Source organism: Haematobia irritans, chromosome 1, assembly GCF_050003625.1.
Source record: "Haematobia irritans isolate KBUSLIRL chromosome 1, ASM5000362v1, whole genome shotgun sequence".
Classification (NCBI taxonomy): domain Eukaryota; kingdom Metazoa; phylum Arthropoda; class Insecta; order Diptera; family Muscidae; genus Haematobia; species Haematobia irritans.
In genome coordinates, this window is record NC_134397.1 from 279,164,786 (window position 1) to 279,178,949 (window position 14,164).

At 31.1% G+C, this 14,164-nt stretch overlaps 1 protein-coding gene across 1 annotated transcript in view; it reads right to left on the minus strand.

Annotated features, from left to right (window-relative positions):
• Window positions 1-14,164, minus strand: part of SIFaR (SIFamide receptor) — a 72,638-nt gene that overhangs the window by 24,225 nt on the left and 34,249 nt on the right. The window contains exon 2 of the mRNA XM_075296682.1: window positions 26-125. Coding sequence (XP_075152797.1) covers window positions 26-125 — 100 coding nt within the window. The remainder of the gene's footprint in view (window positions 1-25; window positions 126-14,164) is intronic.

Genomic DNA, 14,164 nt, shown 5'->3' on the forward strand with positions numbered 1-14,164 from the left:
CCAACAAAGAAAATGGGATACTCACCTATCCAAAGATACTGCAATGAGACTGTAAACCGACGCAGCCACTGAGACTCCTTGTATATAGGGAACGGTCTTGCACATTAGCCAGCCCAGGATCCAAGCTATAAAAACAAAAAAGGAAATAAATGAGAAGATGTTGAGCAAGGAAGAAAGGGCAAACAATGTATTTTACAAATGTAAGGATTTTTGGCGATTTGAGTTGTCCTTTTTTGCTATGTGTTGTTTTTTTTTCCGGAGCATAAAGAACATTGTTAATCCAAGACCAACTTTGTTTAAGGACATAACTTAAAAAATGCATGTAGGATTATTGTTAAAAATAACACGTTTGCAAGTCAAAAGTTGCCAGATTTGGTAATGAATATGGTGAAACTAATTTGATCTAAAGATCCCAGCAAAAAATTTAAAATTGAAGTTCTTCAAAAAATATTAATCTCAAGAGATGCCAAATTCATATTGGAATAACATACACTCATACAAAAAAAAATCTACTATGGCTTAATTTGAAAAATATTTTATGTAGCATATACTAGAATTTTCCTAATATATTGAGTTTTTTAATGTTATGGTTACGAGAAGTATGTCCGATTTTCTTGACGAGAGGTACACAAAAAAAAAGTGAACCCTATATTTCACTAAAGACAATTTGACACTATTTTAGTTCTTGCAATTATTATGTTTTGAGAAAGTTTTCTTGGCTTTAATAATTTTTTGCGTACATTAGTTAAATTAACTAAAAACGCGGAAAAATTCTAATGAAGCATAAATATTTACTAAATTCGTGTCTCCCACCAATTAGTTCAGAATTTCTTAAAATTTTTAAATTTTACAAATAATGCACCCATCTTGAACTTCGTATAGCACTAAAGACATTTTTGTAATTTTGAACTCACATTTTTTCCTTCACATTACGAAATGTTCTTTTACAAGTAATAAAAAAAAAATAAAAATAAAGAATAATTAAGTCTAATCAACTTTCTTGAATTTGTCGAAAAATATTTACTTATTTTTTGGAAATTTTAAAATAAACCTAATTTTTCTAAAATTAACAAAAAATTTCCTACCTGGCGGGTTCTCTGTTTTTTTAATGTATTTTATGGTTTCTGTCAACAACATCAACTCGGATGAGAAATTTCTTTCCACTGGCTTATCTCAAGGATCCGTTCTCCTTTCTTTGATTTAAATTTGAGTTTTGCGTACTCGAATCGAGAAAACAAATATGAATTTTTTCGTATTTTCAGTTTTTTTCTTCAGGTGCTATCAAAAACATTTAAAAACGTATTAAATTCAACCTAAAATTTCCAAATTCATGCTCAACTTCAAGTAGAAATTACGCTATATTTCAACTTAAACACGTCTTAAACATTAAGTATTGAAAACTATCTCCTATTAATGAACGATTTTTTTGTTTTGTACTTAAGATACAAAAAGTTACTAAATTTGAAGGCGACTTCGTTAAATTTAAAGATTTTTTCAGAATTATTAAAGCAAAGTTTATCTTAGTCACACAAAATTTTCTTTTATATTAACATACCCACATTTTAGTCGAATCATTTAATTATAAAGACAAAATGACTTCATTGAAAAGATTTTCGGCTTTTGGACAAGGAAACAAAAAACGATTGCGGCTGATGATAATGTCAAGTATCTTGAGGTTACGTTAAACCAACGGATTTTGTCGATGAGTTCAATTGCTTGTTCTTTTCCAGCGAATAAATTGAATATACTCTCTACCTTATGTAGGGTATAATTAATATTTGTTGTAAAAGTGGATGTGTATTACATTTTATCAACTTACAGGATTTTCATTTTTACATTTAAGAAATTGTTTCTAAAGAGAAAATTGTTCATCAAAAGGCATTTTTATAGCCGAATTGTATGAATAGCTTTCAATTATATCGACTAGAATCATAAGAATGGAACGTGTAAAAATATTTTCTAATATTTATTACATCTTAAAGTATACCCTTGGTAATTTTATTTGTTACCCAAGGGAAGCAATATTTTCGGAAGTATTTCAAATTGTTATAATTTTCGCCAATTTTACCATTAGGAAACTCCATCACAACTTACATACAATAGGCTTACCGTTTAATTATTCCCTACTACAAAGTTTCATGTCATCATAGAAAGTGGAAATGCCCTCTGGGGAAATTGTGAATGGTTGTTGTTGTTAACTTAAGTGGCATATTTTCTTTTATTCTCCAGCTTTACCAACATTCCTGTGGCAACATCGTCGAAGGCACCAAACGACCTAACACAACATCACGAACTTATGTTCCAATCTGAATTTTTCATTTTGCTTCTAATCCTATCAGAGTTATTACACACACAACCACCACACAGATAGATAAAATCCTTGGCATTATCCACATTTTATGCAAAAAGTCGAGTGACACTCATTCATTGAAGCATAAAGGGAAATTTTGAACACACACAAAATTTCTATCTTCTCAATCTTTGATTTTTTTTGAGTCTCAAGAATGCCATCAACAACAACAATAATAAATGTGAGATGAAAGTGTATTAAATTAAATGGAATCGACTTAAAGAGAAGAACAATGTTGATATCCTTAGACAAACAAATATCTGCACTTTCACAAGGCATGTACCAATGCATGTACTCACACTCGTTGTTTTTTGTGTATTCTATAGCGTGTATGTTTACACACAAAAAATTTTTTTTCTGATTCAATCACGAAATTATTGATCCAATTAATTTTTTAATCGAATGTCTTCAATCACAGAAATGATAGTATCAATTAAAAAATTAATTGAAGGTCAATTAAAAAAATTTATTGATCCAATTAAAAAATTAATTGATAATATTATTTTTGGAATTGATTTTTGTTTCAATTACAAAAAAATTGTTGAATCAATTAAATTTTTAATTGAATATTTTTTATAACTCAATTAAAATTTTAATTGGTAAAATTTTCGTGAAATTTTTTTCTGTGTAAGTGTAGTTGCTTGTCATCATTGGCGTCGATTTGGGGAGTGTGAGAAATGAAACGATGTTCTCATTTACATATCTACAAGATAAGCTCTTCAGAATATATTCCAAATAATGCAGCTTGTTTTTTCAAACTTATTTTCAATTAATTAGGATTTAATTAAATTACACTGAACTAAATTAGATCAGTTTATTTCGTGATTGTTGCCATAAAATATATTTTTATATTTCTTCTGTGGAAAGTGTAACTCTGCTATTATTAAAATTGCTATTAAAATTAAGGGCGTTTTCATTTCGCAAAAAATATGTTGCCCTGGTGTTACACTACTCTTTCCCTCATTATATTTTCGCTCAAATAATAGTGTCATTGCAAAGTTATTGTTAATTCATAATATTGTGAGGGATACAGGATCCAAAATCTATGACAGTGTCCTTTATATTTGGCAATCAATTTCGAGAATGTTGCACCTTTTTTCCCAATCGAAATCGCCATAAATGTTTAGTTAACCACTACCTTCAAAAGATATACAATATATTGATCATTGTCGGATCTTTAGTTTCTGTGTTATATTTTGAGGGAATACATTTTTGTTGTGAGAAATTGAAACGTTTGGAAAACTAGTGTAGCAAACGTTGCTTTTTTGTTAAAATTCTTTTTTTGTTAAAATCGATAGGTTTCCTGGCTGGCAGGAAACATTCAATAAAACACTTTTTATTTTCCCGCAGCCACGAATAGAATTACTTGGTGAGATCATCGTCGAATAAAGACTTAACTCAAAATTTAACCCACTTGTTTTTATATCTCATTTCTCTTTCTTGAATTATTTTTGGATTGGGCTATGATTTCCCATTGCTCGAGGAACCATTCCCAACCCAAATAACAATACTATCTCGTCTAGCAACTTCATCCATCGAACCTTCTGTGAAGTTTTGGGATTCTGTCTTCTCTACATATCCAATATCCACATACAGTCCACAATAAACACAGCCTCTGGAGTCGTATACACATTTAGCGCTATTGGTGTCAGTTGGTGCTTTTGACATCCTCTCCTGAAGCCTCATTTTTGTTCACTCCGATAACTTGAAACTTATAACACCAAACAAAGATTTAATTATAATTTTTTTTAATTATAATTATAATTTTTAAGTTAAAACATTTTGATTTTCAAAATCACTGTCGACTTCGTTTATACCAAATGCTGCTCTTTTCTGAGGAACGAATGGCTTTACGCGGCAAACAGGACACATCATGATACCACACATCCTCTATTTACCTTTTCGAATTTGGTTTTGAATATATTGAAAAATTACATCATTTTCATTCCATCCAAAAGCTGTATCGCACAGTGGTTCCAAATCGCTTGTTTTGGAAATAATTCTGTACACCCAGAAGAAAGTTACCCCTTCTTTAAGTTAAAATGAATAAGTTATTGAACTTTTTGCATTCATTGGGACAAATCTTACATATTTGTGGTAACCCATTTTACTTCAAACTTAGAACTGCTTACCTTCGTTTTTAAAAACAATTTTTTTATTTCTATAGACAATTTTTTCTTCAATAAAATACACGTTTTATTAATATATTAAATATATTTATTAAGAATCAACAGCATCGACTGGCCTTGAAATATTAGTTTATTATTCCACTATTTCCAATTTCCATGTAATGTCTTCAACTGTAAAACGCACTTTTTTCACAATTTCACAATTTCAATACCTACAAATATAAAAAATCATAATCCAATTTTTTCCCAAAAGGTTAGCGTCACTGAATGTTACCTTTTAGTTGAAGATTCCAAAATGAAGACGAATGAAGGGGTTGTTATTCTGTTTTCGTTCTTTTACGAACCATTACGAACATAATTTTTTCTCACTAATTTAAAATAACAAATATTTTATATATTTTATTTGTTATTTATTATATTATTTTACTATATTATTTTTTAACAATCCCTCCGTATACCATAACAACGCGATTCTAACTAAAAAACAACCCACGCGCAAACATATCGATTACATCGATGACAGGTAGATAAAAGAAATATAGGAAAATTTCCTATATTCTAACAAGCGTGTCTCCTTAAGTTTTAAAAGGATTGAATACTTCTTAGTACGAAAGAACTAAAATATTTTTCTATGCCAAGTATTATTCGTATGTATGATAAACTTTCTATAATAAAGGAAGTCAGAATTATCATTTTATAAGAAATTTTACTAAATTTGAGGAAACTTGGGTTTAGTTCACATTTTGTTTATTTTTACGAATGCTTTGTTATCAGTGAATAAAATTTTCTGTTCAGTAGTAAATTCTTGTACCCAGCGAAGAAAACAATATTAGTAAAATTCCATGCCTTATTCTAGTTAATGAACTATTCCTAACTGCTTTCAGTTTAGGATTTCTTTACTGAAGCAAATAAATTTTATTATTTTAAACAAAAATTTAACTTAATGGAAATAAATTGGCTAAACTAATTTGATGAAAATTTTTTCCTTTAGTTCCGAAGGCACTTTTTTCTGGGTGTAACTTTTGAACGGATAAATATATCAACATAATTTTTTCTGCGCGTGAAAGTTGAAGTGTTTTCCTCTAAGTTTGTGGGTTCATAGGTTAGGTTAGGTGGCAGCCCGATGTATCAGGCTCACTTAGACTATTCAGTCCATTGTGATACCACATTGGTGAACTTCTCATAGTGGGCTGACCTGTAGGCGTTGATTGGTTCTTTGCTGGGTAGAATTTGTAAAGCTCTATTAAAAAGTTTGCGTGCGTGTGCAATTATCTTTTACCGTTCGCAAGAAATAGGCCCCACAATTTATTTTTTTGCAACATTTTGCCGAAGTAGGGTCAGTATTTCGAACATAGAAGTTCCGTTTTTGAGTGGATTCGTATTTTTTTTCCTCACTGCATTTCCTACAAAATTCTACGAATTGTAGAAGAAAGAAATGTGTACTTATGTGCTTAAGATTAAAAGTTATAAAGTCCACAAGTTAGAATTTCAAAAAAAAAAAATATCGAATTTTGACCTTTTTTTGGAAAAAGGTACATACATTCTGTCGTAAAATTTTTTTATCCTTTTTTTTACGTATTTCTTATAGACCACCAAATAAGGATACGTTTTAAGCTTTTATGGGCCATTTTGGTCAAGTAGTATATGAGTTCGTCTGCTCCAAAAATCGGCAATTTTTCAAAAAGAAAAAATTTTGTTTTCAAAAATTTTCATTCGCCAAAGCACCGATTGCTAAGCCGATCGGTTTTTCAAAAAGCCCTATGTGTCCACTAACTAACTGTAAAAGGTTTCAATATCCTATCAGTAAACAGCAGAGAAATATGCAAATTACAAAAGAAATATATGTCCCCATTTTTCAATATATGTCCCCATTTTGCGGATTTTGAGGATTTTTTATACCAATTTCGGGAATTGTGTATTCAGCAATATTTGTTAAAACAATTTTCCTGCAAAAATCATAAATGATATCACAATAAGTTCAAAAGATATTAAGGTTTCAATTCATATTTTTATTTCCCAAAATACGGAATTTTTGAAAAAAATTGTTCCGTGGCCCAAAAACTTTAAAGTTTCGAATTTTTTGCATTTCTGCAAATGTACGTTTATATGGGGGTTATAGCTAAATCTGAACCGATTTAAATCAAACTTAGCACAATTGACGATACTGTCAAATATACTTCTTGTACAAAATTTGAAGCAAATCAGAGAAAAAATCTGACTTCTACACTGAAAAAAAAGCATACCCGGTTCCAAAGATTTTGTCTTTACTTTAAAAAATTTGGTATTGATTCCGAGCCAAAGAAGCGGAGAATACATGTAAGGATACTTTTAAGACACAATTCTCTTTTAAAATCGGGTTTTGTGTACTTGCTTCTAGGAAGCAAATTTTAATTTTTCGCTTTTTCAGCTTTTTTTCTTCATATGCTATCAAAGTCCTTTAAAAACAAGTTAACGACGACTTTATTTTCCAAATTAAGACTCGACTTCTAGTAGAAAATAGCTGTGTTTCAAGTAAAAAACGTCTTTAAAATAAAGTGTTGAAAAACATGTCCTATATTTGAACGATTTTTTGCTTTGTAGTCAAGATGCAAAAAGACAACAAATTTAAAGACAATTTCATTAAATTTAAAGATTTTTTCTAAATTATTAAAGTCAAGTTGACCTTAGCCCAAACATTTTTTCTTTCATGTTATGATATCCATTTTTAAATCAAATCACTTAATTATAAGGACAATACGACTTCATTGAAAAGTTTATAGACCTTTGGTCAAGGAAAAAAAACTTTATACTAGAGAAATGCGTCTTCTATGCTAAGCAAAATTTGCATTCGTATTTTAAAGACATGAAATCTTTGACTTCACGACAATATTTTTTTCAGTGTAGAGTCATATATGTTATGTGCATATCGGGCGTAAGATATATATGGGGGCTATATCTACATCTGAACCGATTTCAACCAAACTCGGCGTGCGTAGCTAGATTGTTAATTATGCTACCTGTGCAAAATTTCAAGTAAATCGGAGTGAAACTGTGGTCTCGGGGTGAAAATTTTGTTTCTGAACCGATTTCCACCAAATTTTGCACACTTGACTATACTACTAATTAGACTCCTCGTGCAAAATTTCAACCAAATCTAAGCAAAACTTTGGCTTCTGCAGCAATACCGGATTTGGCCAGTATCTTATATGGCCCCAGAAGCCAAAATTTTGCTTAGATTTGCTTGAAATTTTGCACGAGGAGTCTAATGGAAATCGGTTCAGAACGGAACTTCTACGTTCAAAATACTGACTCACCCACTTCGTCAAAATTTTGCAAAACAATTAATTGTGGGGCCTAAAAGATAATTGCACACGCACGCAAACTTTTTTATAGAGCTTTACAAGTTCTACTCAGCAAAGAAAAAATCATCGAAAATTTCCAACGATATATATTGACCTGTAATTCCCTTTGGAAGGAGAGAATTTTTGTTTTCGTGTACGGGTTCAAGAAATGAAATCGGGAAATCAGTTTATATGGGAGATATTTTAATATAAACCATATTTGGCACATTTTTTCCAATCTACATATAATTCGGGGGGGTTACATTAATGTGAGCTACATTAAAACATTTAGCTTTGCTCTTTATTGATCCTAAAATAGCTTTAGATTTAAAATTCCCGATGAAATTTCGATGTCCTTAAGAAACAAAATCCGGAATACATGAGGGCTTTGTGAAAATATGGATCGATGCAAACAATAAGGTCAGAAATCGATACTTCGATGTGTTACAAATGGAATGGCAAACTTAATATACTCTTATCTTATGGTACTGGGTATTGAGTTGAAGATATATTTTCTTTAAAAATATAGTACTTGACGTTACCAACTCATTTTCATGTTCCAGTGATGGCGCCTATGGTTATGGTTGTTGTTGCATACATCCATGTCATCACGCATACCACAAGTATGCATGACATTATAAAAGAATCCAAGAGTATAAAATTGAATTTTCAACTCAACAGAATATATAAAATTTTTCAACTTCCTCATTATAAAGAGGTTTGTGTTCTTTGTGGATTCGTTTCTTATTGCAAACCATTAAACTTGCCAACTACAATGACAAACATCTATCCATCACCACAATTATGAAGAATAATGCTTATGGATTTAAACAAAAAGAAAACAAAGTTTCTTTCTCGGGTATTATGTTTGGATTCATTGACAGAGAGATATTTGCTTAGAAATAACCAAGAAATATTTATTCATAAAATCTCTTGGGTATTTTGCTTTTTGTATATTGGAATGTCAGCATTCTTTGTATATATAAAAATTTAATTTCCATAATGAACTGAAGTAGAAAATGCTCTTATTTCTCTACAACTAGGATTTTTTTCTTTGAATTTTTTCCATTCCAAGAAAAGTGAATTTTTTTTAGAATTTGCCGGATCCCGCTGAAAGTATAATTCCTTTGATAGGAAATTATTTTTAAACATGTTTCAAGTGCCTTTACCGTTTAACAGTGAAAATGCAACATGTTAGTCGTAGTTATGTTATTTTGCGAAAATTATCTATCTGATTTCGGCAAGCATATTATGTTTGCCGAGAAAACAATATTTTTGCGACAAAAATGTTCCATATTCTCTATGAAATAGTAACATTCGGCCTTTGAAATATGTTTGGTATGATCATATTGATTCTTTGGGTGTGGAAAATTAATAATGTATTTTACTTGCACATCTTGCGTCAACTGAACCAAGAGAGTATACATGTAAATAAATTATCCAAACCAAGAGGAAATATATATTTACAATTTTATAAAGTAACTCAAAAAAAAAAATAATTTTCTGTCTAATTGCATCTTCCCTCACGCATTTCTTACTTTCACGAGGTTTGTTTAGTTCTTAACACATTTTTCTGTAATACAAACAACAAAGTTTTTAAATATTGCCTTTCGCCTGGACGGAGAATCGAACCGCGGACCATAGGTTAGGTTAGGTTAGGTGGCAGCCCGATGTATCAGGCTCACTTAGACTATTCAGTCCATTGTGATATCACATTGGTGAACTTCTCTCTTGTCACTGAGTGCTGCCCGATTCCATGTTAAGCTCAGTGACAAGGGACCTCCTTTTTATAGCCGAGTCCGAACGGCGTTCCACATTGCAGTGAAACCACTTAAAGAAGCTTTGAAACCCTCAGAAATGTCACCAGCATTACTGAGGTGGGATAATCCACCGCTGAAAACTTTTTGGTGTTCTGTCGAAGCAGTAATCGAACCCACTACCTTGTGTATGCAAGGCGGGCATTGCACCACGGTGGCTCCCGCGAACCATACAGTTTGTAAGCCAACACACTTTCCACAGGGTACGTGTTATTGTCATCAACAGACAATAATCGCTATCGCATCAACACAACGCATACAGTAAAACAGTTATATTTAAGTTATGGAGCATAGGTTTCGGCGCTTACGAGCCGATGTAAAGAAACTTTATTTAACAGAAACATTTCTTGACACAGAAAGAAAATTTCATTAAAATTGAGTCAATGACACTTTTTCATTGACATAACGAAAATGTTGCATTGATATAATGAAAGTGTTCATTAATAGTATTAAATATTTCATTGGTGAATACAAAAATCGTTATTGCTACGAAAGTTTCATTATATTTATGAAATTGTTTCGTTGGCTCAATTTCAATGTCAAATTTCTTTAATATTACGAAGCTTTTTCTTTTTTAAAAGTATAATTTTTGGAATTTTCGTTTCCAAAATTTGTACTTTTAATTTTACATATATTCCAAAAATGTTCGCAGGATTTCAAAAAATTTCCGGCATTAAATACTACTGCTATATACTATTATATTAATTTTTTATTATGATACTTCAAAATGTGTCTTATTAAAGACTTAATGTCAGAAGAGACCAGCGCTGTAGTTTTGGAGCAAAATCTATATGCACGCAAAAAAATAATTCTTTCCTCCCAAACGAAATTTTAGACAAACAAAGTTCGTTTCTCATTTGCTTTTCGCTGTAAGGAAGTGTATTTGGAAGAAAAGTATATACTTTTTGTGATAAACGTTTATTCTTTTCCAGGATGTAAAAACAATTTCATAAAGACTAACTCAAACAAAAAACATTGTTTTCTTGCTAATTGCATTTCCCTCACATCTTTCTCACATCCACGAAGTTTTTTAGTTCTTAACACACTCATAGAAAAAATCATGCACGGCGTGCTCATTTCAAAACGATTCGTTCATGAAAGTGAATCAACACACATGTGGTGTCAAACTGAGAACAGGCGGTGTCGATCTGACAACGATAAGATGACACCATGCGTTGTCAAAACAAAAACCAGCGTTCATGATCTGAAAACCTTATGGTTTCGAATTTATAAACAAAATTAAAAAAAGATTTCCGCTAGCGTGGCTCGAACCTGTGTTTTCTGCACCATACGCGTTAACAGTCGCCTTAGCACATTGTACCACCGAGGGAGTTGCCATATTAACATCTAACGATTATTTTAAGACTTTTCATGGCCAAAGAAAAACGAATGCCGTTCATGAAATCGTGAACGCCCGTGGACGAAATTGTGAACAATCCATTTTGATTTTTTGTGAACGTTTCCGTTTCATTTTGTCACCGTCCGTTCACGACTATGGAACGTAATTTTTTCTATTAGTGCACCTTTTCCTGTAATACCAACAATGTAGAAGAAATTATACGATTTTATAAATTTTTAAAATTTTTTTACCTTTCGCCTGGACGGAGAAACGAACCGCGGACCATGCACTTTGTAAGCCAACACACTAACCACTGAGCTATGTACCTGTTATGGTCATCAATAGATAAATATCGATTTAAGTTATATTTATATAGCATAGCTTGCGGCGCCCACGAACCGAATAAACAAAGTTTATTTAACAGAAACAAACGTTTAGTTTGGCACCGTGGAGCAGTGGTTGCTACGTCCGACTTGCATGGCAAGGGTCGTGAGTTCGATCCCTGCTCCGACCAAAGTTTTTTTTTACATATATTCCAGATATGTTCGGAATATTCCGAAAAAATGTTCAACATTACATTGTAGTATATTAAATTTTGAACTGTAAAATGTGTCTTATTAAATACTTAAAGTCAGAAAAGAACAGTGTTTGATATAAACGAAATGGACTGTTTTGTTGTTTCAAAAATAACATTTTTTATTGAAAAAATAAAAATTTTGTAACAAACGAATTTTTTTGGTGATAAAAGTTTAAAATTTTCGAAGCAATTCAAAAAACTCTAATGCTATGTTCCCACCGACTCGTTTTCCTCATTCGTTTTTCCAAAACATTTCACCGTTCACACCGGGTTGAGATGTTTTAGTTTGACAGTTACCATGGAAACTAGAAATTCACATTTACTCGAAATTCACATATATGCAACCTATGTCCAAATAATTACCGCGAGCGCAAAGGGAAACAATTTTTTATGTTATTTTCACATGTCCATGTTCTTAAAAGCCTTTGTTTATTCTTTTATTTTCTATGAAACCTGTTTCAATATTTTGACATATATTTTGAATAGGGTATGTTATTTGGGGTATATTCCAAATTATGTGGGTTCACATTCTAAAATTGACGTGTTTTGGAGGAAAACTTGTGTTTTGAACTTGTTTTTTAGTATGGCGAAAACGACTCGTTTTGAAGTGCTTATAAAGGGAAAACATTTCAAACCCCAAAACATGCTTGGTGAGAACACCGTATAACAAAAGAAAAACGCTTTCGGTACACGTTTCCTTTTTTCTTTGCGTGTGGACTTTGATTTTGCTCCAAAACCACAGCACAAATCTTGCAACAAAAAACTATTTTTGATGAAAGAAAGCAATTCAACAAACTCTAACAAACGAACAATGTTCTCGAGACATGTTTTCCAAAAATTTGTTTTCTTTGCGTGTACTGCACTAAGTACTGTTCTTCGGGGATGCTACAATAGATTTTTAATAGAAAATATTAAATGTAAATGAAGAAATGCTGTATTTTCTATTAAAAATCCATTTTAGAAGAGTAATTCAAAATGGAAAACTGCGAAATATTTGAATAAATAAATAAAAAAAAAAAAACCTTGAGCTTATAATATAAATACACTTATTTACTTGATTAATTAAAAAAGTTTATCAATAAGCAAATGCTCTTGGTAGTCTCATTAGAATTCTTATAAAATAACTCAACATAAGTAATCTCTCATTAATTCTACTTCCATGATTTCCTTTCATGGACATGGCATATTACAAAGAACTTTGAAGGCTTAACTTTCAAAGACACAAAATTGATTTGAAATCTTTTTCAAATTTTTATTACAATGCTCGGCTATAGTTTGCTTGGTTAAAGTCCCCACCCGTCCCTAACACAATTGTGAAATGGTCAAAGAAAGTTTCATAAGCTTGTTAAGCACTTTCGTGTATTTTAATTTGCCATAAAATTTGTCTATAAACTTTAAAGCCATGGAAATTTAATATAGTCCTTAGCCATTCGTACACAGCTTATGTGCGGTGTGGTGTGGTTAATGTCAAGATGACTGTCAGTTCTTACGAGGACTTCGAGCACACCCACGCCACTTTGAATTCATTTAGATGAGATGTGCATCGAGTTGATTGAGGAACATTAAGCAAACAAACAAGCAAGTCGAATATATTCTCAAAGACATGCCATTCCAATGTTTCAAGATGTTGGTTTTTGTCATGATGTCTGAGTGTATTTATTTTTGAATTCGAAATACATTTAGTTGAGAATTTAGCAAACACGGTGGCGTTTAATTTTCAATAGGATGATGTGATGTCCAAGAAGTGTATATTCATATATAAATGTTCTTATATTAGTTTCCATAATTCAGGGATCCCAATTTGTCAAATAAATTTGGTGTTGAAATTTTGTTTGTTTTATTTTGTTTTAGCTAATTTTTAATCATTTTTAAAACATTTTCCCCAGCTCAATGAAATTTTCTTTATTTGTCTCAAAAACAAAACGTGGGTATAAATTTCAATAATCGTACGAATAAGTTCAATGCTAATTAAACGAGAAGCAATATTTCGTACACATATTTAAAATAGAACACTGAAAAAATATTTACGTGATATTAAAGATTACGCAACCCAAATTTTAGCATGCGCAATTTACGCAATATTAATGACAAATTGGTTTAAAAAAATCAAATTTTAAAATGTTTGCTTCAAAATTATTTTTTTATTAAACTTAGAATACAAATTGTAGATATTTGCGTTCCTCTGTTAAAGCCGTATATTTTTGAACTAATTTTCCTTAAAGTAAAGAAACACATTTTTTATTTAAAGAAATTGTCCTTAAGTTAACTGAATTTATTTAGATTAAAGATAAAAATGCTTCAAATATAGGCTAAGACTTATTTTGAGGATTTAAAATCTTTCGTTTACCGTTTTTTATCCTAGATTTAAAGCCAGATAGGTCGCTAAAAAATGTCTTTATTTTAGTGAAGGTGCATCTTTGGCTTGGAATCATTGCCAAAATCCTTAAGGGAAGGTCAAAATCCTTGAATTCAAGTAAACTTTTTTTGAGTGTAGGAATGGTTAATATGGCATTGATTTGGCAATAATGATTTTTTCTTTGCTTTTAGTTCATTTTTGCTTTTGCGAGAAGATGGTTGAGTTTTCACTCAAAATAGGCCAATCTTCTTCAAATGGAATAATATTTAGTTCAAA